We start from the raw sequence: 26,866 nt of genomic DNA on the forward strand, positions 1-26,866 counted from the left end.
TAGATTCTACATGCAAACAGCAGCTAGTTAGGCCTTAAAACACCCCTCAAAAGCTGGGTTAAAATTACAGCAGGTGAGAAAATCCAAACCTTATACATGAACACTCTTGCAGGTTCTCTCACCTTTGTGTGTGAATGAAAAAGTGATACCCATGACTAAAGCCAGCAAGGAGCCTGACTACTCACCTCTGTTGGAATTTCTACTAGTCCAAACTGTTCGCTGAACTCTGGGGAAGAGCCTGTCAAAAGGGCTACAATGGCCAGTCCTGACAGGATGATGCTCCATAGCAGGGGCTTGTTTTCCCGCAGGCTTTCCATGAATGGATGGCCCTGTAACAAAAGAGAAGAATGAAAAGAGCATTCAAGTCAATGCAAGTTCTGAAGTAACAAAGCAGGGCCAAAAGCAAAACTGCAGATATTACATAAGCAAGGCTTAGGCAAAACAGCCCTGATCTTCACTGCAAGAACTGCTGCTTAAATTCAGGTTTGTGACTTGACTGATTGTAACTATCTCTATATTCCCAACCGTACTAGCTTTGAGGATTTACAGAAGGTCCAGTGTCACTAATTTCTTCCAACAATAATTAGAAATACTTAGCTTTTCTTGGGTTTGTTGTCAAGACACCCTTAACACTGAAACTGCCATGGCTGTGCTTCCAATTATCTATTTTGGGCACAATTATGTTCTAATAATTTTTCCTAGTTTAGGGAGGGAAAAACTTTCAAAGATGTGGACTGTAGACCCTGAAACCTGGGCTTTACACTCAAATCAGCAAAGCTTGTTAGCAGTCCCTTTAAGCAGGCACGGTAAGGCACCAGCATGAGGTGGTGGAGCAACAAATTTGCCAGTGCGGAGAATCCACCAGCAGCAGCATGTGCTTCAGAGAGCTCCACCAGCCACTGGTATTTGTCACAGTAAGGATGCTGCTGCCAGCCATCTTGTTACAGGGCTCTCATGAGATCTCAGCACAGGGCTGACACCTTGTGAGAGCTCAGCTATGTGCCAAGATAACACAAAGGTTTGCAGTGACAAGATCAGTCCTCCCTGCTGCTGCACAGTTTGCGCAGACAGCTCCCACATGAGAGCTAAGGAAACAACACTGCCTCTCCAGACTGAAACTGGCATCGAGAAGAGAAGGAGGGTTCCACAATTGTCACTGTAGGCTCTTCTGCTTCAGGCAGTAAACGAGCTTGTGCTGGACCTGTTCCCTCTCATTCTGGATGGCTTGGCCAATCTCGGACCCAGCATCTCTTGCTAATTGCCACCACGCCAGTGATCTGTCTTGCAGCATGAGTCTTGAAATAGTATACAGTGGTAACTCAGCTTATGAATGCCTCAGTTCACGACCAAATCAGGTTGTGAACAGACATTTCAGAAAAATTTTTTCTCAGGTTGCAAACTCCACATCAGGTGGCAATTACGATTGCCCCCGTCTCCCCCCCGAGTGCACCCATAATCGTGCCCATCTTCCCTGTTACTAAAAAAAATATTTACAGAACATATTAACCTTATTTACATTGAACCTTATGGGGAAATTTGACTTGGCTCATGACCAATTTGGGTTACGACCAGAGTTGTTGAACGGATTAAGTTTGTGAGCCAAGGTACCACTGTATTAGGCTCAGCATAACTGGTACACCAAGGAAAGCCATGAAGAAATCATGGTGCACCATACTGAACACATCTTACCTTATAATTAATGGCAAATGTAGCCATCTGCATAGCCATAGACATAATGTAAACAGTGCTGTTCACCAAACTGGGTTCAAATTCTTTGTAGAGATCCACAAAGTCGTCTTTCCTTAAAGACAGAAAAGTCCTTGAGAGTTTGTATCCACAGAATGCAAGCTTTTCATTTTTGCTAACATAAATACACATGAATAAAACATAGCATAAACATGCAAACATTCACTACAGGTTTCCATTTGAAATTCTCAATTTGCATACTTTCTTCTGAATCACTCTACATATGCTTTGCCTATACTCCACTTTGCTGCTGCTTCCTCCATTGCAAGGCATTGTCCATCTTGTTTTTATAATTCTATGCCTAAATCCATGTAGTACTCACTTGGGTTCACTGCGGGCCTGTGCACCTCGATATAGATAAATGAGGCTGACAAAGTGGACCATAAACTGCAACATCACTGTAAGAACTGTGTAGAGATTGAAGATGTTGGGGAGTGGACGCTCCCGGGAGAGTGTCTTCAGAGGCTGGAAACAAGAAGACAGAAGATAGCATCAGAGTTCCACAAGTGGCCCTGGGTTTGGGAGCTTGTAAAGGGAACTAGTCTAGGCTGAGCCAACTGTAGACTGAAAATACAACCCCCATTTGTCATGAACAAAATAAAGGCTGTTGATTCAGCATAACCAAGACAGATAATAGGAAAGTTCTCCTGCTTTGGAGTGGGCCTATTTTTAAAACAGTCTTAAAATGTGCAAGGGTTGGAGCAAAAGATGCAAATGATGAGCATTAGAGACTTTGCTGGTAAGGGGAATAGATGGCCACTTGCAAGTGCTTATTTTGCACAGTCCTGCTAGTCATGTAGCTGGGGTACAACACCATGAAGCACAGAGAACAGAACTTCAGGTGCCTAGCTTCCACATGAAACATACAGCCACAAGCATGGGGCACAATTGTGAAAAAGTATGCTGGTAACCAGGCTATATGGGCAATATACCATATCTGAAACACATAAGGAGTGCAGCTAAGCCCATACTAATTAAGTCAATCAAATTTAGTCTGTCAATACCATCCATAACCCTTGTACAGACAAGATACTCTCTGAGCTTCAGTACCTCCCTCCTCCTTACCTTGGACCTGGAGATGAAAAGGAAGCAGCCGGCCAACAGCAGGCCCTGCAGTGTTGCCTGGAAGTCACTGAACTTCACCCCTTCCAAATAAAGGACACTCTGGCTGTAGGCCAAGATGAGTGCATTCAACGCCAAGATCTTGAACATCTGCAATGTAGTGACCAGGGTACAGCGGCCCTGCTTGATCACATGACAGACTGCAGAAAGAGCAAGAGAGCCTCTGCTTCTTTCTTCATTTTTTACACACACACAACCAAAGCACCAGGAAGGCCACTATGAGGCTTTCATATCCCACCATTTCCTTTTTTAAGGAACTCAGCATGACTTACATCATTCTCCTCCCCCGCTCTCCAGCTTACCCCTGCAACAAAAACCTTATGAGGCAGGTTGGGCTGAGAGTCTGTGAATGGCCCAAAGTCACCCACAGTTGGTTGCACTTCTGGGGATAGATCCAATTAATTTAGAAATGCAATCCTCAGTTTGCATAGAGCACAGTTAAGAAGTTAAGAGTTACTAATGATAATTCCTTCCTGGCCATTTCTCATACACAGAGTCAGACTAACATTCCCCTCCATGTATTGTAGGAAGAAAATAAAACTTACACTGGCTGTTAAGTACATTTGATTTCAAGGTTCCAAAGGAACATCATCACATAAATAGCACAAGGAAGGAGCTCAGCTGGTGCTTTGACAAAGGATGGTTCTATTCATCAGGACCTGCGAGCACATACATCTGTATGGCACAAGGTGCTGGCTGAATGCACACTTCCTTTCACACTTACTGCACTGTATAGAAGAGAGCTTGGAGGTGAAGGGAGCTGCAATGCTGGCATCACCCAGCTTCACAATGGGTACTTGCTCCTCCTCCAGATCCTTCAGCACCTGACTGATCCTCTCCTGTTAGAAAAGAGGGTGGGGGAGAGGAATGCAAGACCCTAGTTTAACATACAGCCAGGCTCTTGATCAAGCCCTCAATAATTACATCCTGTCTGAACAGCAATAAAACAAAGCTGTTCACTGAAAGGACATCAAAAGGAGGGCAGCACACAGCTTTGTCCAAGGGAATGTAAAATGTCCCAGCCACACTGAGTTTTTCTCTTGGTGCCTAGGATTAGGGCACATCAGCTTCCATTCCACCCAGCACTGCAATGGCTGTGGGCACAGAGGAGACTGGGAAGGGAGGAAGGCACCTCTAAAACTTACCCGCTGCATGGCAAGCTGCTCCTCCCGATGCAGCATGACTCTGTGCTTGGCTGCCCGGGACGTGGGCCTCATGTTGCTTCCAACCACCGAAGCGGGCAAAGCAGGTCTCCCATCAGTGGGCCCATCACGAGGCCGCTTCCTGCGCTCAGGGATGCGTTCAGGTGCATTGGCCAGTAAAGCCACCCCTGCAAAGATGGAGCAGATCACGGATGGCACAGAGGACAGCAGGAATGGTCAGACAAACTGCTTGCAGGGGCCGGCACTTGGGGGTTCTGAATTCCTCATCCAAGGGAAACTAGAAGGGGCCTTTTAGAAGGTGCAGTGAGGAAGATGTCAATGGGACCCAAAAACATGCTATCTTGAAAGATTAGCATTGCCCTGTAATACATAAAATTGGTGAATCAACCACTAAACCAGCCTAAAAAATCTGAAAGATTAAGAGAAGATAAGGTGATTATAAGATGAAAAAGTGGTAAGATGAAAAAATGGTAGAGCCATGACATCCTGCCTTTGTTGAGACTTGAAAGCATTATTGTGTGTGTGTGTGTGTGTGAGAGAGAGAGGGAGAGAGAGAGATTGAGATTGAGATTTGGTTAACCCCATATTGATTGGACTTTTAATCTAACTGGCATGTTACATATTTGTACATCTAATAAAAAATTCAGAAGCAAAGGACTAGAACTGTAATTTGTAATGTTCATTCAGGTAGGCTGATGAGTTTAGAAATGTTGCACCAACCAGTTCTTCTTTGTGGTCACTGTATATCACACACATGGGTGCTGTGCCTTTGCAGTGCCTCCATCCGGAAGATTCTCCTAGCCAAGTTTAGACAGGGCTCCCATCATTTTTCCAGTTCACTTTTGGCCACTGTTTTGAGTGCCTTGGTACTTTATGTAACATTCTTTAATAACTCAACCTCATATTTCTTGCCTTTTTCTTCAAAACTTTACCTTACTATTTCCACCCACCAGGACTACTGCCACTTCCTAAGGTTCCAAGTTGGCACTACTCCTTATGAATCCTGAGTCCGACCATTTGGGCTCTCTCCAGCCCCAAAGCAATTTACAAAATGTATGGCAGTGATCCGTGTCCAATTAAGTCTGTGAGATTTCCAGATTTTCCCCAGACTTGGGTGATTGGCTATTAGTCACTCCATCTAGGGAAGACCACCTCTGTTCCGATCTGCTAGAAAGACTTGGACTCTGTATTAAAGAGGAGAAATCTGTTCTTATCCTCTTTGCAGACAATCCTATACATTGGGGCATGACTAGACTCCTCCCAGACATGGATTTACCTGCCACCGGACCATACACGAAAGCTCTGCAAGTCAGCCTGCCACCTCCAGTCTGAACCAATAACCACTGCCCAGTGGACACTTGGACATATGGCATCTACAGTGATAATAATGCAATTCACCAGGCTCAGTATGTTGCCACTCCAGCTGTGGTTTGCCCAGGCAAACTGACCGCAACACGACCCAATTCACAAACTGCTACAGCTTCTCCCATTCTGTCAAATCCACCGTTTGTGGTGGACTGATGAACACAACCTGATTCAAGAACGCTCCTTCATGCCATTGGATCCATCCCTAACTATAACTAAGGACCCTCACTCCAGGGATGGGGAACCCATTGAAAACAATACAGAGCACAGGGTCTATGGACTGGAACAAAAGAGACACATCAACTACCCTGAGCTTATGGCTGTCTTTCCAACACCTCCATGAAGGCAGACATCTACAAGTAGCCTCAGACAACACAATGGTGTTTTACTTGAACAAATGTGCTGGCACCAGGCATGTCTCCCTTGCCTGACACATGATCTGGATATGGGACTGGTGCATCTGGAGAAATATAACACGGAGGGCTGTCCAGTTAGGTACTCAAAACACCACAGTGGATGCCCTCAGCCAAACACCATTCCAGACTCATGGGAACTCAATCAAGACACTATGGAACATCTTCACCATATGGGGCAGACCATCCATAGACCTCCTTGCAGTACAGGAGAATTCTGCATGTGGAGCCTTCTGCTCCAGGGCCAGGATTGGCCAGTGTTCTCGCAGAGATGCCTTTCTTTTTCCATGGATGGTGACACTGTTCCACATGTTGCCCCCATTCCCTTTGATAACAAAACTAAATGCAAAAATCAAACAGGAAAACACAGAGTGCATTCCAATAACCCAATGGTGGCCCAGACAGGCCTGGTTCACAAGCTTCCTCCAGCTGCTGAATTACACTTTTCTTCACCTACCATATTGACTGGACATCATATCCCAGAATCAGGGCGAGGTCCTACACCCAACTGTGAAAACGCTTCATTTCATGGCCTGGAGCATCAACTCATGATGAACTTTTCAGACTTGCACCCTCAATTACAGCTTGTGCTCCAAGCAGCTCTCTGTCCAAACACAAGGCACTCATGGTCTATAAAATGGAGCACATTTAAAGCCTATGCTCAAGAACAGGCCTTCAACCTGTTCCAAGTGCCAATCCATAAAATTCTGGCCTTTCTCTATAGTCTCCAGGCTAATGGACTAAAACCATAATTCATTAAAGTATATTTGTCTTTGATCTTGTTGGTTCAGGGCCCCTTCAACAATTCATCTGTCTTCTCCCATTCTCTCTCCAGACAGTTCATGAAAGGATTGCAAAATCTGAATCCACCTATCCATTCCATCATGCCTGGTTGGAGCCTATCCCTAGTGCTACAAATGCTAACAAAACCGCCTTTCAAACCACCATCCACAATGGACCTTTGCCTCCTCTTCTGGAAGGTTGCATTTCTAGTGGGAATCATGTCTGACCAGCAAATGAGCAAGTTATGCACTCTTTGGATAGACCCTCTGCTCTTTACCTTTAAGGAAGAGAAGGTGGCCCTCCAACCAGACCACACATTTCTTCCAAAAGGCCCTTCACAGTTTCATCTGAATCAAGACATTGTCCTACCAGCCTTCTTTCTGACTTCATCAACTCCCGTAGGCTCAGCACTACACATGCTGGATGTTCAAAAGGTACTAGCCTCTTACAGGTTGTGTTTCAGATGATAATGCCATTCCAAGAGACTGTGTGTAGCCTACACTGAACCGATCGGTCCTCAAAGGCTGGCACACTGCATCATAGAGACAATCAAATTGGCTTACCAGCTGGCATTCCTACAGCTACTAGACCAAGCCAAAGCACATTCAACAAGAGCTATGGTGACATCTATGGCATTCCATGCCAGGAGCCCCTTACAAGACTTCGGAAAGGCAACTATCTGGTCTACACCTTCAACATTCGTAAAATACTAAGAGCTGGATGTTAGAGCAAGACAGGACTGCTCCTTCAGACATGCTGTGCTCTCTTCCATTCTCTAATGAAGACACCTCCCACTACTGTATTCAATAAGCTTGCTAAACACCCATATGTGTGATGCACAGAGACCAGGAAGAAGAAAGTAAGGTTGCTTACCTGTAACTGACATTCTTTGAGTGGTCACCTGTGCATTCACACAACCCGCCAACTGGCCCCATGTTGGTGACCTATGATTGCAGAAAGTTTCCATTTCTCTCCCTTCCACAGGTCTACCATAATTTACAAAAGCGGCCTAGACCTGGGTCATGTTCTGGCCCAATTCCCAGTTCCAAGACCAAAATGTTGGTTTCCACTGAACTGGAAAAATGGTGAAAGCCCCTGCTATATAAATGGTGAAAGCCCCCCTCCCCCATATAAGGGAGAAGGGGCAAGGCTCCCACTGAAAATTCTAGGCTTAGCTAGGAGAATCTTCCTGAATGGAGGCACTGCAGAGGCATAGCACTCATATGTATAAATGCACAGATGACCGCTCAAAGAGTATCAGTTACAGGTAAGCAACCTTACTTTCTGATTAAGTGGGCAACACAGTCTTACACTTAAAAGCATTTTAATATAAAAGATAAACTAAACATTGCAAAAGGCAAGCACCATCTTCTGAAAGGTGTTCTTTCCTGTGTAAGAGGTAACCTGCCTGCTGACAGTACATGCAGCATTTAAAAATCAAGTAAGTTTCTTTAGAAAAAGAAACTACTCATTGCCTATTAAGCAACTGAAACTCAAAGTGAATAGACTAAGCTGTCTTTAAGCAGCGTGTCAGTCTTGCAAAGAACAGTCTACTTTCTTTGGTTTTACATCGGGGCAGGCAATGTGGCCTTCCAGATATTGCTGGACTACAATTCCCATCAGACCCAGCCAGCACACCCTGTGAGAAGAGATATTTATTCCCTCATGTGAGAGGGTCCAATTTGGTGTTTGCCATCCATCCTTTATGTGAGCCTGTCCATCAACTTGAATGATCAGGCTCGTAGCTTGGGAGTGCTCCTGGATCCTACGCTGTCCATGGATCTTTAGGAGGCTGTGGTGGTGAGGAGGGCATCTGTACCATGAAGTTTAGCATGCCAGCTGTGAGCATTTGCTCCTCAATCAGTCTGATCAGGCAACAGTCATTCATGCTTTGGTTACTTCTCTCTGTAGGGCCGCCCTGACAGCTCATCTGGAATCACCAATTGGTGCAAAACATGGCAGCTGGGCCATGTACCACTCACCAGTGCACAATAATGTGCTTGCACCACTGCAATACTGAATGATTACTGTCAACTCAATTCATGGTGCTTTTAGCCTTTAAAATTCCAAATGTGCACTCCTGGTATGAGCCTGCTCAGTTCTAAGATCAGCAGAAGATGCCCTTCTGAAGACACTTACAAGAAGGGCCTATTTATTGGGCACATGGAAAAAGGGCTGCTCCTTTTTGACAAAGTTAAAACTCACCCACATCAGCGTGCTTCAGAGCCCCCACATCATTGGTCCCATCCCCACACATCAACGTCACATAGCCAAGTCCCTTCAGTGTGGTGATCACAAACTCCTGCAATGAAAAAATAGTCATGAAAGGGGGTGGCAACCCTCTGTGGAAAGCCATGCCATCTTCCCATTGCTAATAGAAATACCCAGGGGTTAAAGTAACGAGGCAGCAGCTATTTCAAACTGGCAGTCACGGAAAGATGAGCAGTGACAAAGGACTCCTTAGCCTCATGGTTCTGAGAAGTCTAGTTGAAGGGGAAAAGGGGATTCAGTTCTGTAGCAGGAGGCATTAAGAATACTGGAGAGAACATGGCATGGATTTAGTAGGACCCTGCCAACAACTGCATCAAACTGCCCCTCTCTGCATGCCCTTTTCCCATTCTCTCAGTGTAGCACTGCAAGCACATAGCAGAACCCCACACAAAAGGAGGACTCTTCTCAACTCCCACGTAGAGAAAGGGCTGTGTGGTTTGCACCAGTTAGGCACACAATGGCAAGTTGCAGAAGGATGTCCAGTGCACCTCTGTACCCATGAAAAAATCTTTACAGATGTATCCTTAGCTTCAAGTTAGCACTGTGTGCAAAGAAGGGGCTCTTGGCAGGCCCACTTGTCCTCGGGTCTTGTGGCCATGGCTCTGCATGGTTCTGGATTTTGTAGCTGTTACAGCAGGTAGAAGCGATTAAAAATGTACGACATCTCCCACTACATCAGCTTCTGTTTGCATGAGAAAGTGCGCACCTTTGAGTAACACCAAGTTAATCTTTATAAATCACTTGGAGAGCTTTGGGCATTGAGGAGGGGGGCAGTATAAAAATAAACTGAAAATAAGCAAAAGCTCAAACAGCCTTAAGCCAACAGCCTTAAGCCAAAATACAGTGTTGCTTCTGTTACATTTATTATCTCTGCAGCTGCCTCCAAGGAACTCAGGGAATTATGTGTGTGCTTCCCCCTATTTAATCCTCACAGTTAACCTCCATGTGAAGTAGATTTGGCTTAAAGTGACTGGCACAAGGCCAGCCCATAAACTTCATGGTGGGTTAGTGATGTGAACTTGAGGCTTCCCTCTCCACCATTTCTTTCAAAAGACCTTGTGACAGTCCAGGGTTCTAAGTTGTCAGTTTATTCCACTAAGCCACAGAACAGGATACGGATCCATGTGGCCTCTCAGATGTTGCTGGACTACAATTTCAGACGTCCTGACCACTGGCCATGCTGGCTGGGGCTGAAAGCAGTTATGTCAAATGATATCTAGACAGTCACATGTTCCCTATCCTTGTGCCACACAGCATCTGTGTGCCTGTGTGTATGTCTGGGATTCCTTTGCTAGAAAAGGAAGGCTCCTGTCTGTATTGGCAGAGGAACAACTGGAATGCACAGGTGCCAAGGGGTCTTACAGATGTTGAAATGGCAGGAGAACCTCTTACCTTTTGCTTGGGTGCAACACGTGCAAAGACCTGCACGTGTGGAATGAGCCCAAGCAGCAGCTGTGGGTCCACAGCTTGCAGCTGAGAGAGGCCCTCCCCGGTGATACACAGGTTGTGATTTCTGGTCAGCTCCTGCAGTGACTGTGGGGCAGCTGGAAGAGTGATGGTCCCACTGATGGACTGCCACTGCCAGTTCGAACCTGGAACAGAGATCCCAGATTAGAAGGGAAGCAATGAGGAGGGCCTGCTTGTTCTGTACCTTCCACGCCCCCATTTGTTCCTTCAGTACAGTTGGAAGTATGGGATTTGCTATCATGCACTGCAGTGCTGGCTGCCAAGCTGGACAGCTTCAAAAGGAGAACCGACAAAATCACAGAGCATCAGGCTATTATTTATTTATTTAGCTTTATATCCCACCTTTTCCTCTTAAAGAAATCAACATGACTTACACCATTCTTCCTGCCACTCTCAATCTTATCCCCAGAAGAACCCTGTGAAGGACTGAGATTCTGTAACTGGCCCAGAGTTACCCGGTGAGCTCCAGGACTGGGGAGTAGAACCCAGATCACCTGAAATCCAGTCCACACTCTTAACCACTACACCACACTGGCTCTCACTCGTAGTTATGACTGGCTACTAGTCCTGATGGCTTTACATCACCTCCAGTATCAGAGGCAGCATGCCTTTATTTACAAGTTTTTGAGGAACAGGAGTGTGAGGATGCTACTGCACTCATGGCCTACTTGTGGGTTCCTCACAGGTAGCTAGCTGGCCACTGTGGGAACTAAAAGCTGGACTAAACAGACCTCTGGTGTGATCTAGCAAGGCTCTTCTCAGGGCAGCAGTATCCGCCTTCCCTCCCTCCTGGTGCAACTTTACCTTTTTTACTAGGTGGCTGCAGAATGAGGGTCTGCTCCTTTTGGGTGAAGTGCAATTCTTGGGCAACGTGGCAAGCAGTCAGAGGGTTGTCACCTGTTATCATCACTACCTGAGGAGGAAAAGATGCGGGCCAATGTGACAATGCTTCAGTGCAGGAACTGGAGATGCCATGCATCCACGCTGCAGTGACTGAGCACAATGGTTCTGGATGTCTGCTTTAGAAATGCTTCTTGCAACTGCATTTTGAACACCAGGCATGCAGATTAGCACAAAAGCTACACTGAACTGCAAACTGTGTTCTCTCCTGAATGTATGCCATTCCCCTGTGCAGTGTTAGAAACATGTTTTCGAAGAGAGAAATAAATTCTCTTTCTTGAACTTTGATCAGCACACATTTCTCCATTAAGGCAATTCTTCCATCACCAGCAATACTGTGAGTTCAGCTACACATGGGCCTTCCTAACATGCCTCCAACACTTCATCCCATCAAATAGAACCAATCATCTAGGGAGGTTGTGGGCTCTCCCATACTGGGGTCATTCAAGCAGCAATTGGACAGCCATCTGTCCGGGGTGCAGTCTTGCACTGAGTCAGGAGTTGGACTTGACGGCCTTGATGGCCCCTTCTGACTCTACTATTCTATGCTTTTCTTTCCTTTTCTTTTTAAAGCATGGCTCTGATCTATCCCCAGAGCTGCAGCAAGGATACCTATACTGCAGGAATACCTATACTGCAGGATACCTATACTGCAGGAAATACCTATACTGCAGGAAAGAAAACCTGCTGCTTCTCCATCCCCACCCCAGAAGAGATGTACATTACAAGGAAGGGAGTTCTGAGATGCTCATAGCTAAATGAAGTCCCCCATGTTCTTCTTAGCAGGTACCTTTGAACATCAGGTGCTAAGAAACAACAGGAAAAGGGCTATTGCCTCCAGGAAGTCCACAGGTGGGCGGAAAGGCATCTGGCTGGCCAAAACGGGATAGTGGACTGGCCAGACCTTCAGGGCAATTCTTACCTTTCTTCAGCAGTTCTTCTCTACGAAGCTTACTGCATTTATTTACCTATACGTGACTATTAGTGTAAACAGGTTTTCTTCTGCAAACACAGGTGCATGCCTGGAGAAGGCCCCTCAGCTAGAGGACTGGCAATGAGTGTGAAGGGGAACTCCCTCCATCCCACACACTTGCTCTTTATCACAGCTGTGCTTGGTTTATGTTACGGCCACTACAAGCCAAGTTTTATGCTCAAAGCTGCAGCAAAAGGGAAGTAAAGACTCCAGGCAAGTGGGAAAAGGGAATTAGAAAAGCAGGTGGCATTAGGAAGGTTGGCTCATCCGCTTGCCTAGGACTCCCATGTCTGGATCTTCCGCAGCCTCTCAGTCAAAGCATCCCTCTGTTTCACTCACATGATGCGAGGCATTCAGGATCTCACGGATGACTGGCTTGGAGTCCACTTTGAGAGGACAGGATACCACAATGAAGCCCACAAAGCGCAGGTCACACTCCAGTGCCTCCCGCTTCATCTCTCGTGCCTTTGGACGAGAAAAAGGTATGTTTGAAGAGCAAGTGCAGATCACAGGTAAACCAGGTTTGGGAGAGCTGAGGCCAGGGAACGTGGACTAATTGCATTCCCCACTTGTCTCACCTTCCTCAAGGCACCGAGCTGTGATTGAAGGAAAAGCCCAGCCTTCTTCCCAGGGCAGCCAGTTCTCCCAAATTGGCCAGCTAACCTTCTTCCACATTACTCTTCTTTGTCCTTCTCTGCATTCACTGCAGAGCTCACCAGCCTTGTGCTTGCAGTGCACCACCTCTATGGTACCTCCTCTCATGCAATCACCTTCTCCACTGCACAAAAAGCTAATTCACTGCCAATCAACCCTTTCACTTCCTTGCTGCTCCCATCTTTCCGCCTTTTATCCTGGTAGCTCATTGGGCCCTGCTCAGTTTTTTCCTCTCAAGGCATCAAGAGCAAGTCCCCCTTCCAAAGCAGTTACCTGTGCACCATCACCTTGCCTTCCTTTGTCAGTATGTGAGCATTCCCTTGCCACTGCCCACCATTCAACCCCACCCCCTGCAAGCATGAACAACGTTGCCTTTGGGCTCAGGGCAGCACCAGAACACTCCCTAAGTGGTCTTTGGGCAAGGCTGTGTATTACCCTCCCCATCTGAAAAACAGCCCTGCTCTGCTTATTCAGTCCTCTGAGGCTTATGCTTAGCTTGCAAAAAGAGAGACTTTGAGTCATATCTGAGTTAAAAGGTGCTACTAGCTGGCTTTACCTTTTTATTCCTGGTATGACTAACTCTCCCAGCATCTCTCCTTTCTGGCTGTTCGGGAAGACCAGTCACCAAGGAGAAAGACCTGGAGCCATACTGAGAAGCTGGCTGCCTGCCCTGCCAGGTGGTGTGCTGGGCTGCATAGGTGTTGGGAGGGAAAAGGAGAAGAAGCTGGAGCTCTTTGTACCCTTCTCCCCCATTGTAGGGGTGGGCACGTCAGCCATTACCCATAAATATAAAAACCTCCTTCACACCTTCTTCCCTGTCTGCTCTGAGAAGAGCACAGCCAAGTCAGAGGAGTCATGGGTCTGGCATACACAGGCTTCTGGTGAAGCATGTCGAATGTGCCACCTGCACTGCCTGAGGGTGGAGGTGGAGGAGGGGAGCCAAAGCCTACCTGCTGATGAGTGAGGTGTCCCAATTCCTTGTAGCCAAGCGCCAAGACCCTGGCTCCCTCCCGAGAGATCTCTGTGTGGATACTGTTGTAGCTGCTTGGGCACTGAGAAAACTACACAAAGAAAAGAGGGGAGAGATGGACAGTCAGAACAAAACTCAGAAGGAAAAGGAAGCAACACAAAGTGTGCCTTGCTGCCAACCACTGTCCACCACAAAAGCTGCCTTGCTTTTTGTAATCCCAGCTCCTAGAGCCTCTTTTCAGTCATTTGCTTACCCTCAAAAGCTAGGCCTGACAGCCTGCTTGAGTCTTCATCTGTTGTTGTTCTGTGCTGTCAACTTATCTCTAACTTATGGCAATCCTATGAATGAAAGCCCTCCAAAATGCCCTATCCACAACAGCCTTGTTCAGCTCTTGTTTCTGATGACCATCACAGATTTGGTCTTCCTTGTCTTTTTCTGCCTTCTACTTCACCTAGCAGAATTGTCTTTTCCCAGGAGTTTTGCAGAGATAATGCAGAGTCTTTGCTTGGCCGAGGTAATGGAATGGATGAGGGCCAATAAACTGAAACTCAATCCAGACAAGATGGAGGTCCTGTTGGTTGGCGGATCGGGCTTCGGACTGGGTGGATTTGACCTGGTCCTGAATGGTGCAACACTCCCTCTTAGGGACAAGGTCCACAGCTTAGGAGTACTCCTCGACCCGGAGCTTTCTTTGGAAGCTCAGGTGACAGCGGTGGCGAGGAGCGCCTTCCTTCAGCTTCAGCTGATTAATCAGCTGCACCCCTACCTGGAGTACGACTGCCTGGCGACGGTGACACATGCGCTGGTGACTTCCCGCCTAGACTTCTGTAATGCGCTTTACGTGGGGCTTCCCCTGAAGACGGTCTGAACACTTCAACTGGTGCAAAATAGAGCTGCCAGGTTGCTGATGGGGACGGGGCGTTATGTTCACATGACTCCAGTCCTCCGTCAGCTTCACTGGCTTCCCATTGAAGCCCGGGCCCAATTCAAGGTGTTGGTTATGACCTATAAAGCCCTAAACGGCTTGGGTCCTGGCTACCTGAACAAGCGCTTATGTCCGTATATGCCCGACCGCCCCTTGAGATCTGCGGGAGAGTCCCTTCTCCGGGAACCCTCCATGAAAGAAATTAGGAGAGTAAGTACTTGGAGGAGGGCTTTCTCTGCGGTGGCACCCAACCTATGGAATTCACTCCCCAAAGAGGTCCGCCTGGCACCATCGTTACTGGTTTTTCGGCGCCAGGTAAAGACCATTTTATTTAAACATCATTTTAATTGTTAAAATATATGATCTGGCCAGGGCAACTTCTTCTTCCTTCTCTTTTCTCCTCCTATATTCTTTATTTACTTATTTTATACTGTTAATTTTAATTTTATATTATTGTATCTCAGTGTATTTTTTGTATTTTTGTATTTAGTGGTAATTTATTATGTTCTATTGTATTTCAATGTATCTTATTGTGTTGTAAGCCGCCCCGAGGCTTCGGCAAGGGGCAGCATAGAAATGTAATAATAATAATAATAATAATAATAATAATAATAATAATATTAATAATAAACAACTGCTGGCCCTGGGCCATATCCAGGTTCACACCGTGTTCCCATCCAGCTCATGGTCCCCTCTTTGGCTTCACTCCCCGCTCTTCCTCAGCCTGCCCTTTCAGTGCAGAGTAGGAACAAAGGGAACCTCCTTCTCCCTGCCTAGTGTGGAAACCAAGTGAGGTGATGGAGAGGGATGGTGTGATCTGTTCTCTGGCCCCCTGTTGTGTTTCCAGACCAAGGATGGAGAAGAAACCTCTTTCACCTCACTCAACATAGAAGCTGAGCTAAAACAAAACATGGGCCCATGGTACTTTCTTTGATAAATATAATTTGCAGCTCGTCTCCTTGGTGTTCCAGGCTGCTCTGTACCCTCTTGCCTGATTTAGACACTAACAGTCAGAAAGTCTTTGGCATTCCTCAATAAAGTTGCTGTGTGACACAGAGACAGGGTGGTCTTGCCCACTCGTGGATGCACCTATGCCCCTCAGAAGTATCTAATCCTTGGCAAGTTACTTCCTGGGAAGGGAAGGTTCTCTGCCCCAGTTTTAATCTCAGACAAATGGGCATTTAAAAAACAAGTATCACGGAAGATGGACTGCAAGCATTCTGATGAATTTGCTCATTTACTAGCTGGAATACTTCTGAACATTCTGATATCGCAGCAGCACAGCCAGAGGTTGGTTGGTCGGTCAACTGGTCGGTCATTCATTCATTTATTTAGGATATTTGTATGCTGTCCTTTGCAAGAGCCTCAGGATGGCTTACACAAATAATTAATTTATGTTAGATATTTGTATTTTAATGACCCATTAATTCAAAGCATTTATAAATGATTTGATTAGCATAATGCTCTCAAAATGGTTTTACACAAAAAACTGTTGGAGACTTTAGCATCACAACTCAGATACCAAATAGTTCCATGTTATCAGTGTAGCATCATGCACACATGATGCAATTAATTGCCAGCTTCTCATCCTCCTCCTGACACAAAAAAATAGTTGTACTGAAGATCAGTTTGAATATCAATTCACAGCTATGCATCAGTTTCAGTGTCATATAAGCATTTGGCAAGGCTAGTCCCCAACACCCTCTGGGCTGAACCTTGAATTGTGAGAGCACTGCACAAAAAGGAGGAGGAACCAGAATTACCAGGTGCTGGGCTATGAGAATGTGTGTGCTTACATGCACAGTGCTTTCATAAGCTTTCTGCCTTAAGAACAAGAGTGAAGAATGGCTGGTGGATGGCTTTAAAAAAGACTACACAGCTTCATGCAGGGTAGGTCTCTCAGCAGCCACAGATCGTGATAGCTAAACCAGAGCACAATGTTCACAGGTGCTATGTTTTTTGATCCACAGAGGCTCAGGGTGGCCATCAGTATAAGCCATCTTTATCTTGCTCTGCTTCCCAGAGACATCTCATTGGGCAGTGCTGGCTGCAGCACTGCATTAGCTGGACTACATTCTGATCTGGCTGTATTCACTGTCCAGCAAGGAGTCTGTTTAATCCTCCTTAAAAGCTACAATGTCAAATTGCCCAATATTGTTTTGCAAACAGAGCGAAGATCCTACAAGTATTTGAAAATGGGATAAACAGAAGTGCTCTCTATATTATCTGATCACAGTTAATATGGAACTATTTGTGCATGTGAAATGTAGATTCTATGTGCATTAGGAAAAATGATTTTTTTCCTAAAAGGGCTCTCACTACTAGGCCAGCATCTTTTCCATATGTCCAGTGTTGCTCAGATTCTCATACATTGGCACCTGTCATTTTCACAGCAGGGTGAAACTGGCGATAAAAGATAAACCAAGCAATTTAAGACAGACAGACAGACACAACACTGAACCTCCTTGTGCTCACCATTCCATGCAGCATCTCTGGGGCCCCCTTCACAGTTGCAATGTAACAGAGATCAGTGGAGCCGACCTTCTCATAGGAAGCCAAGACCGACATTCTTTTCAGGGCACTGGCAAAATGAAAGCGCTGGTGAATTTTCAGTCCCTGAGTTTTAATACTTCGGGGGAAAACTTTCTCATCTGGAAACAAAGAGATCGGGAAATCCTGAAAGGGTATAACAGCACCACAAGCAGCAATCTTCCCCTTGGGGCATTCTCCTGATCAGCATGGTGGGAGCACTTGTTCCCCGTTCTTCAGCCAAGGGGCATACCAGGTCCTCTCTCTGTGTGTGCAAAGAGGCTTCTGGAATGGCAGAAGCTACCAGAGTCAGACTGGTGCCTGTACAGACACTGAACCATGACTTGTTCTGAGAGTTGCTCTTGGAGATGAGCAGACCTTTTCAAAAAGAATCATCATGGGAAACAATATTAAAATGAACCAGTTTCCACGAGATGACTGTGAGCATCATGTGGATCACATGAACAACTGAACTTGAATGATCAGTTGTTTGGAAGCAGATCGTGGGCAATACCTGCATGAACTCTGCTCAGGGCAGAATGGACATGACCATTTCCTTTGCGAATGGCACCCCAGAAAAGCACCCTCTCACACCTCTGCTTAAAAGGCCAGAAGCAGCAGTTCCAGATCACAGCTGCTAAGTGAGCCTACCTTTGGTCAGAGTCCACTCCACAGCAGTGAGCATGGCTTTCTCCAGTGGGTCACCCACCAGTGACCCATCATCCAGCTGCATCAGGGAGTGACAGGTGGCAATGACCCGGTGTGTTTCAATGGGAATGTCGGACACTGGAGTCACATCTTTCCCATCTCTGTGGAGGAAGCATAAGGACATGCTGACATCCCTAATTCAGCTTAGTTTGCTTTAACTGCTGGTATCATTGTCAGAAAGGCATGGACAAGAAAGAAGCAGACTATTATTGCAGTGAACATATGCCTTTACTTGTCATCATCAGGAAATGAGCTTTTAAAAAGGGTTTGGAGAGGCTGTATTCAGACATGGGCTTTCCAGACCTCTAAATAGGGTGTGTGGAACCTGTAGCCTTCCAGATGTTGTTGTACTCTGACTCCCATCAACCTCCAGCAGTATGGCCAATAGTCAGGAATGATGGGAGTTGTCTAAAAACATCTGGAGGGCTATAGATTCCCCACATGCTCTCTGATATCATTTGGAATATCAGGAACAAGCAATGACTGTTTCTTCCTCTTCTTGCTCACATACTTTAATGTCTTCTCAAGTCAGAGTTTGCCCTGACTCTGGAGAGGTAGAGGAAATCCCATGATAAATTAGACTGAACTCGGTTTATAGATCATTACAGAGTCCATTCTGTGGCAATGAAGAGGGCAACATGCCAGTATTTTGCCTCCTCCATTGTGTCTTCGCAGTGCCATCTGACCAAGCTTTTCTGGGTGGTTTGAGGGCTGTTACTACTGGGCCCATTGGAAGAAATTATTGAACCCTCAGTAGCACATGTTGACAAATTTGCTGAGCACTTCAAAGATAAAACTGCTCAGATCCACTGTGAATTGGACTCTGCAACTCAGCCAGATCCTGTAAGGGATATATTCAGTGTGGCATTCTTTGGTCCTGTTTTATTGGATGAATTTCACCTTTGGAATAGGCTCCCCAGAGAGGTGTGCTTGCCACCATTGCTGTTATCATTCTGGTACCAGGCAAAGATACATCTCTTCTCCAGCTGTTTTAATAACTGATTCTAATGCTTTTGTGTAATATTTTAATTTTGATGTCTTATGTTTTTACATTTTGACTATGCTAATATGTTTTGAATATGTTGATTTAGTGTTACTGATTTTAGAAACACTGTGTGGTTTTAATTGTTGTGAGTGGCATAGAGAGCCCAGATTTTGGCTGTTGTAGTGGCATATAAATTGAAATAATAAAAAATAAAGAACGATAATAAATATATCAATTGAAATAACAATAAATGATAAACAATAAATTGATATTGATGCAGAAAACTGTTTTTTTTGGTTTAAAGCCAGAGAGGAGATGAATGCCCTCTGTGAGTGTTTTTGTTTCAGAATACAAGCAAAGGAAGGGAGGCTGTAGTTCAGGGGTCCTCAAACTTTCTCACCAGGGTGCCAGTTGAAAGGTGCCGGTGCTGGGTGCAGGCTGGAAAGGTGGCGCTGGTGGGGTATGCGGGCTGGTGTAGGAGCGGAGCGCGCGGGCATGGCAAGGCACGGGTGGGCACATGTGGGGAGGGGAGGCAAGGAGAGGCGCGGGTGGGCGTGCACCATGATGCAGCAGCTTGCTCACTTGGAGATCATTTTCTCCAAGCGAGTCCAAAATGATCTCCTTGAGAGCAAGCCGCTGCCGCCTGGTGAGGCAGGTTCACGTGGTGTGTGCATGGCATGCGTGCGGAGCATCAAAAACTTCTGAGGCGGGCCAGATAAATGGCCATGGTGGGCCGGATCTGGCCCCCAGGCCGTAGTTTGAGGACCCATGCTGTAGCTGAATCAGAAGGCTCAAGATGGTTCTGAACATCCTTCTTTCCCCAGCGCCATGTATTTTCTCACCCGAGACCTACCTAAGCCCAGCCACGCCCCTCACCACCAGGTTGTCGCTGGTGAGTGTGCCCGTTTTGTCAAAGCAGCAGATCTGGACCTTGCCTGCAAAGGGGATGCGGAATGGTTCTGTGCAATAAACATCTGCAAGAAGACAAAGAAAAAGGTGTGTGCGCATTCAGGGACATCTATCCCCAGCTATCATACCTATCCTACCCCACACATTTATTGTGGCTACCTATTTTGAAAGACCTTCTCCTCAGAGGACAACACACACCCCTCTCTCTTAACACAATGGGAGAGAAAATGTGCATGAGCGCAAGCAGGTGGGTAAACAGACACAGGAGGTATTACAAAAGCTGATTTTCTCATGTCTGACATGTAATTACAGGGTGTTTCTCTCACCTACCAAAGGGCAAATGTAAGACACTTGTTTGAAAAAGCGTGATGGGGCATTTATATCCAATGTTTTTATCAGGTTCAATATCTTAGTGTAAATGTTTTAGCTACTTACACTGTGCTTAATGTTTATTCTGTCTGTCTGTCTGTCTGTCTGTCTAAAATATTTATACCCCATCCTATACGCAAAAACATCTCAGGACGGCTTACAGAAATCAAAACAAACAATACACTATACATAGTGTATATGTTGCATGCTAAAAGCACAAGCCATGGGTTCTGTGGTGGTTTACAAGCTCATTTGTCACCCATCCTCACTAGGTTCAGAGAGCTTGCCATGCTGTGAGTGGCATACACAGTGGCTTCTGCCATCATGCAAACCCACTCCCATTTTTATGATCTTGCATTTGTGATATGCAATTTTTGTGAACTGACCAGTGCGCTTTGAGCTTTTGGGTGGTATAGAAATGAATACGGAATATCTAGCTGAAATAAATAAAGGATATGTTAGTATTTCAGCAATATGTTTGTAAAATGCATAGTGATATTGCTTATTTTATTTTAAATTGAGCATCCTGGCTCTGAGCCCAGATTGTGGCACAAGTCCTCCTGAAGACCACAGCCAGCAGCAGCTCTGATTGCCCAGCAAGCAAATAGTAGAAGGAATTGGGCAGTAAAGCCAGTGGCACCAAGAACACTGACTTTATGAATCAACTGGCTTTGTTACTGGGATGTAGTTCTTTGATCAAAGAGCCCTGGGGGAAAGCAGAGCCTATGTAACTTATTGGTACATATTTTAAACCCACCAGGCTTAGGGTCAAGGCCTCCTTTGTGGTTTGCTGAACCATTCAAGCAAGAAATATGGGGACAGGGAGGAAGATGTGGGGGGAGTGTGGACCACCTTCTCTCATGATCTGAGATCTATGGGAAATTGGGAGGGAATCAACAAAGCAGGGCTTTGTTGCTGGTTGTGAATCCGATAAAGCCATAAAAGCCCTTGTAATCTAGTCAATTGGTACCTAAGCAGTACTGTATGGAGAGCTTTAAGTCACAGTGTTCAAATGTTGCTGGTCAGTGTCCTACAATTTAAAAAAGCTAGCAATCTCTTCCAAATGTAAGAGGCAGGGTCAATTAAAGGAAGGACATGTCCCAGAAATGGAAAAACAATGTCACCAGAGTGATACCCAATGACTGCAAAGTGCTACAAGGTCATTTTCTTAGTACTTACACAATTTGGCAAGAGCAATGAGTGAGGTGTTGACGGCCAAAGAGAGCTCAATGGGGAGTTCAGGGGGAACAACTGAGGTGAGGATTAAGGTGCATTCCAGGAAGAGCTTGTAACGGTTCCTGTTGGGATCCTTGGTGCCTTGGAAAGAGGAGAATGGGTCATCAGCTGCTGCACAAACCACCAGTAAGATGGACTTGGGAGCCAGAATTCCCCAACGAGACAAAGCACACTAATGTTCCCAAAAGAACAGTATATCATGAAAACAAGGCTGGAGCCCCTGTGAGCTCAAAGCTGCCACTCCTGAAATTCTGCATCATTTGCTGTTCCAGCTCTCTCCCCCTCCAGTCAGACTTTAAGGGGGGCACATATTACTGTTGCTTCTCTCTGCACAGGGTGCAAATGGATCCTGATGCAGAGGCTTTTTATAGTTTAAAGCTCTTCCTGCCAGTACCGAAGTTTAGGAGAGGCATTTCAACTTTTGAGAGTGGGAGAAAAACTTCAAAGCCCAGGAAAGCACCAGCCAATCACCGGATGGAGAAGAATAAGTGGGACCAAGGAAAGGGGGCACAGCTCCCAGGAACCACATTCTTGATTTACTTTAGGAGTATATGGGGCATGTAATACTGAACAGGAGGGAGAAAACTGTAGGAGGGCAACAGAACCGTCTTCTTTGGTGAGATAGAAGAGAGATTTCCCCAAGTAGCTTTTTAGGAAGCATTACAAGTAATCATGTTCCTTGATACAGGCACCCATCTTGAAATATTTGCCTTATTTTGGGTCTTTATACCTGTTTCTGATCTCCTTGGAGCTGCTGGGACATATCAGAACAGGAAAGGACAACCTATGTGAGAACCAACCCCAAGTCAGCTACACCAATGGCACAGCTCTTCTGTGAAGCACCAACCCATGACCGACTGAGATGATTCCCACTTCAAGAAGTCCACCATTGAGGCTCCAAAACATCAAGGGTTACCTTCAATCCATACATACGCTGCAGCAGCAATGGCAAAGACAAGCAGGAATAGGATGAAGATGAAGGTCTCCAAGTTGTTGGCTGTCACCCGCTTCACTCCGAACAGGATTGTACGCAGAAGCTTCCCCTGAAAGGGAAGAGTGGTCACATGGGAGACAGTTATCTCCTACCACCCCAGAGGAAGTGAGAAGAGCATGGAAAACATAAGCAAATGTGATTACTTGCCTGCAGGCTTTAACAGGACTGCAAGTTCCATTCTGCTCTTCTACAAGGAGAAGAACTTTGCTTTCCAGGGCATGTGAGAAGATTTTCTAATTACAGTGAACAATCATCCATTCTGATTTACTTCAGAGCAGGGTTGGGCAACATGCAATCCATGGCTTTCATCACCCCATACAATTCATGGCACTGATAGTCAACACAGGGACCTCACTGCCAAAAATCGGCTGCTAATGGCTGGTTCATTTTGCTGCCACTACCGAAATTGAGAGTGGAAAAAGTACTGCTTGGGGAGGTTGGGGTGGTACCCAGGGGCCTGCAAAACTGTCCATTGCTGCTGGAAAGTTATAAGGTTTATCAGAAGCAAGGCAACAATGGGGGTCTGAACCACTGGATAATTAAGGGCTCCTGAAAGTGGGGTTACATTTACCACATTGATAATTTAATTAACCATACAAGCCTCTGGTTCCTGGATCTTAAAATGGGACTAATTCATCTAAATGGGAAATGAATATGAACACATGCTCCTGCTGTCTCCTATAAGGGCAGTGGCTCTTCACTTGCTTCTTACCTGAGATGTATTGAAGCCTGTTCTCAGAACATAGGCCACACATCCATTATCAACGGCTGTGAGAGGAGGAAGGGAAAGGTATTACACAGTATTTGCATGTAGAAAGCTTCAGATCATCCTGCCCAGCCAAGGAAATCCTGGGGGGGCGGGCTTCAATGAATGCTAACACTTCAATATTAAATCCTGCATGGGCACCATCAAATGTAGAATGGCAAAGGCTGACGCAGGAAGCTGCAAGATGCAGAAACCAGCCTAGGCTGCATAGTGCAGAACATGTGCCTGCATGAGCTGATCCTGGGAGACACTCTTTGACCTCTCAGGGTGAGGCCCAGTTTTTCTTGTTCTGTGTTTTGATCAGCTGCTCCTTATCTACAATATTTGCAAGAATTATCATTCTGGACCTTCCCTGTATTTTTCTTTAAGGAAAATTACACAACTGTTTTTTTTTTCTTTTTGAAATGACCTCCCTTCTGCACCATGCCATATTATGCCTTATTATGGTCACTGCTCAAAAGAAAGAAATATACCTATGCAGCTGCCCCAAGTTTTTTTTTAAACAAACTAATCTAAACTTGGTTCTTTTGCTTGGATACACCCCTTCACCCCACTGCCTTCCAGATGAGGTGACTTCTGTCAGTCACCCACACAGTTCCTGTTCAAGTTACTGAGTCCTTTCAGTTTTACTGCACTATCCATTTTACTACAAACAATGCCCTGCATATTCACTTGAACTGTATGCAAACTTTATGTAATGGGTACAGTCCATTGCAAAAAGTGGCTTCTGGTACCAAGGGAAGTCTGCCATATATGCAGGGAAATGCTGGTTTCACATTCTTCTCCTATCAAGGGAATCTCAGTGCAGAGGTCAGAAGAGCTATTTTAGGCATCCAGTCTCGGCAGCACTCAGCCTTCTCTGTTTCAGAAGCTGACTGTGCATACCAAGCTTACATTAGCAATCAGGCCATGGCTAAAGAAATCAGGAAATGAGAAACTACCCACATTTTAGGGCTTCCCCACCACCTTTCTGGCCTTGCCAGGCAGGCACTTACATTTCAGGCCTGTGGTGGCTTTCTGTGGAGGGATGTGCTGCACAACTTTTGTTCCCCCAAAGATGATGTGCAACCTGGAATCCAACTGCATGTCCAGAATGTGTTCTGGATCCAGCTCCTCAATTGGCTCCTGCAAGAGAAAGCTGCACTAGGGCACCACACATAGAAGGTTAATGGATGCCCTAATTAATCTGCCAATAATAGACAAGGGAGCAAGCACCTGAACCTCAAGGAGAGACTCTGTTTTTGTCTGTATCCTTGCCCAAACAACAGAAAGCACCAGACTCAGTGTTTTTGGCATGAGGAGATCTATAATCTAGGGACCAAAGAGTTCATCATTCCCAATGTTTCAAAGTCTGGGGCTGATCTTCTGCAGGTATAGGGTGCACATCAGGCAGACAGTTCAGGATTGCTTTCTTGTTTGAAATTGGAATTGATCCAGAGGATGGGGAAAGAAATCAGTCAAGTGCCAGCTACATAGGCTGCACAAAATGAGGGGAGGTGGTCATCCCCATAAATAAGGGTACCTTGATCTGAATTATTAGAGATGGCACAGCTTAGCAAAGGGAATTCAGAGAACTCAGCCAGTGGCTGAGAACAATGTCCAGCTCTCCCGGAGAGGTAGTAAAACTGTGCCTGAGCTGGACCATTCTGAGTACAGGGCCAGGGCTGAGCTAGAGCTCTTATCCCAGAGAATGGGTTTCCTATGAAGTGACTGTTTCATTTAGGGGATGCTACGGAGGAAGATTCCAACATATAAGCCCCCATGTGCAATCTGGAGTGGTCTCACCCAGTCACAGACTTGCTGCTTTAGTCAGAAGTGGGCCTTAGATGCCACAAAAAGCAATGCTTTAAGTGTATTACACATAAACCTCTCCACCAAAGGTCAACAGAACAAAGACATTCTTGTTTCAGCTATAAAAATGCCTCTGGCATAAAAGCAGCTCATGTCTGTCTCCTCCCTTATAGAATGAGAGAAAAGAACATAATGGAGGAATTGAGGAGCAGATGGAGAAGGCTGGGCAACCTGCAGACCACCATATATTGAACTGCAACTTCCACGATGCCTCACCACTGGCTATGTTGGCAAGGGGTGATGGGAGATGCAGTCATAGAAACATAGAAACAGAGCGAGTCAGAAGGGGCCTCCTGGGCCATCTAGTCTGACCTCCGGCACCAGCCGGCTCCGCTCATGACATGCCCACCATGTGGACGGCCAGCCTATCCTTGAACACCCGCACCGATGGGGCCTCAACGACCTCTCATGGAAGCCCATTCCACACCCACTGTCAGGAAATGCTTCCTGGCATCCAAATGGAACCTTGGCTCCCTGAGCTTTGCTCCGTTGGAGCGTGTCCTGCCTTCCTCTGCAGGGGAGAACAGGTCTCTACCCATTTCCATGCGACATCCCCTCACATACCTGTATGTCGCCAACATATCCCCTCTGAGTCTCCTCTTCTCCAGGCTGAAGAGACCCAGTTCCCTCAGTCTTGCCTCATACGGCATCCCCTGCAAACTGGCCACCAACCTTGTGGCCCTATGCTGCACTGACTCCAACCTGGCTATATCCTTTCTGTAATGAGGGGCCCAAAACTGAACACAATACTCCAATTGTGGGCGCACCAGAGTCGTGTAGAGTGGTAGTAACACCTCTCTTGATCTAGAAGACACACTTCTGGCTATGCAACCAAGGGTGGCATTCGCCCTCTTGACCACCGCATCACACTGCTGACTCATGTTTAGCCTGCAGTCAACCAGTACCCCGAGGTCCCTTTCACAAGTGCTACTCTCCAGCCACTTGTCACCTAACATGTACTTATGACACCTATTCCTATGCCCCAAGTGCAAGGCCGTGCACTTATCCACACTGAACGCCATCCTGTTGTCTCCTGCCCACTTCCATAGTCTGTCCAGATCCTTTTGGATCTGGAGTACCTGCTCCTCAGTTGTGGCCACTGCTCCAGTTTTAGTGTCATTTGAGAATTTGATCAGCAGATTGTTCACCCCTTCTCCCATGTCGTTAATGAAAAGATTAAACAGGATCAGCCCCAGGACAGAGCCCTGGGGGACCCCGCTTGTTACTGGCTGCCATCCCGATGACTCCCCGCTAATGGTTACCTTCTGCTTTCGGTCAGTCAACCATGCCCTAATCCACTGGATAGTGCTTTGGTGTATCCCAAAACTCCTCAGTTTCTCCACCAGGATATCATGAGGCACTTTGTCAAAGGCCTTGCTGAAATCCAGGTATACCACATCCACTGCATCCCCTCCATCTAGCCATCTCGAAACCTTGTCATAGAATTCCATAAGGTTTGTCTGGCAGGACCTGTTTTAGCGGAAGCCGTGTTGTGTGGCTGGCAGCCTCCCTTCTCTATCTAACATCACTAGATCTTTCTCTATTATGAGCCTTTCCATTGTTTTTCCTACAATGGACTAAGGCTAACCAGTCTATAATTCCCCATGTCCCTTCTACTACCCTTTTTGAAAATTGGGACCACTGATGCCACCCTCCAGTCCTCTGGAACTTCACCCGTTCTCCACGAGGTCTCAAAAATGGAGGCCAGCGGGCGTGAAAGAACCCCTGCCAACTCTCTAAGTACTCTCAGGTGTAACCCATCAGGGC

At 46.2% G+C, this 26,866-nt stretch overlaps 1 protein-coding gene across 3 annotated transcripts in view; it reads right to left on the reverse strand.

The window, feature by feature from the left end:
• The window catches only part of ATP13A1 (ATPase 13A1), a 46,139-nt gene that overhangs the window by 1,417 nt on the left and 17,856 nt on the right, over window positions 1–26,866 (reverse strand). The window contains exons 8-25 of one of the 3 annotated variants that reach the window (XM_044431100.1): window positions 24,244–24,373; window positions 23,195–23,250; window positions 22,405–22,531; window positions 21,432–21,569; window positions 19,828–19,948; window positions 17,933–18,090; window positions 17,228–17,403; window positions 13,808–13,918; window positions 12,543–12,668; window positions 11,135–11,243; window positions 10,256–10,455; window positions 8,798–8,894; window positions 4,014–4,198; window positions 3,593–3,707; window positions 2,812–2,891; window positions 2,069–2,211; window positions 1,690–1,801; window positions 186–329 (exon numbers count right to left, since the gene is read on the reverse strand). In XM_044431100.1, coding sequence (XP_044287035.1) covers window positions 186–329; window positions 1,690–1,801; window positions 2,069–2,211; window positions 2,812–2,891; window positions 3,593–3,707; window positions 4,014–4,198; window positions 8,798–8,894; window positions 10,256–10,455; window positions 11,135–11,243; window positions 12,543–12,668; window positions 13,808–13,918; window positions 17,228–17,403; window positions 17,933–18,090; window positions 19,828–19,948; window positions 21,432–21,569; window positions 22,405–22,531; window positions 23,195–23,250; window positions 24,244–24,373 — 2,328 coding nt within the window. Of the gene's footprint in view, window positions 1–185; window positions 330–1,689; window positions 1,802–2,068; window positions 2,212–2,811; window positions 3,009–3,592; window positions 3,708–4,013; window positions 4,199–8,797; window positions 8,895–10,255; window positions 10,456–11,134; window positions 11,244–12,542; window positions 12,669–13,807; window positions 13,919–17,227; window positions 17,404–17,932; window positions 18,091–19,827; window positions 19,949–21,431; window positions 21,570–22,404; window positions 22,532–23,194; window positions 23,251–24,243; window positions 24,374–26,866 lie in introns of those variants that run through there. The other 2 variants (XM_044431099.1, XR_006414835.1) reach the window with 2 other exon arrangements.

The sequence above is a fragment of the Varanus komodoensis genome, unplaced genomic scaffold (assembly GCF_004798865.1).
Source record: "Varanus komodoensis strain SLA01 unplaced genomic scaffold, ASM479886v1 scaffold22, whole genome shotgun sequence".
NCBI classification, from domain to species: domain Eukaryota; kingdom Metazoa; phylum Chordata; class Lepidosauria; order Squamata; family Varanidae; genus Varanus; species Varanus komodoensis.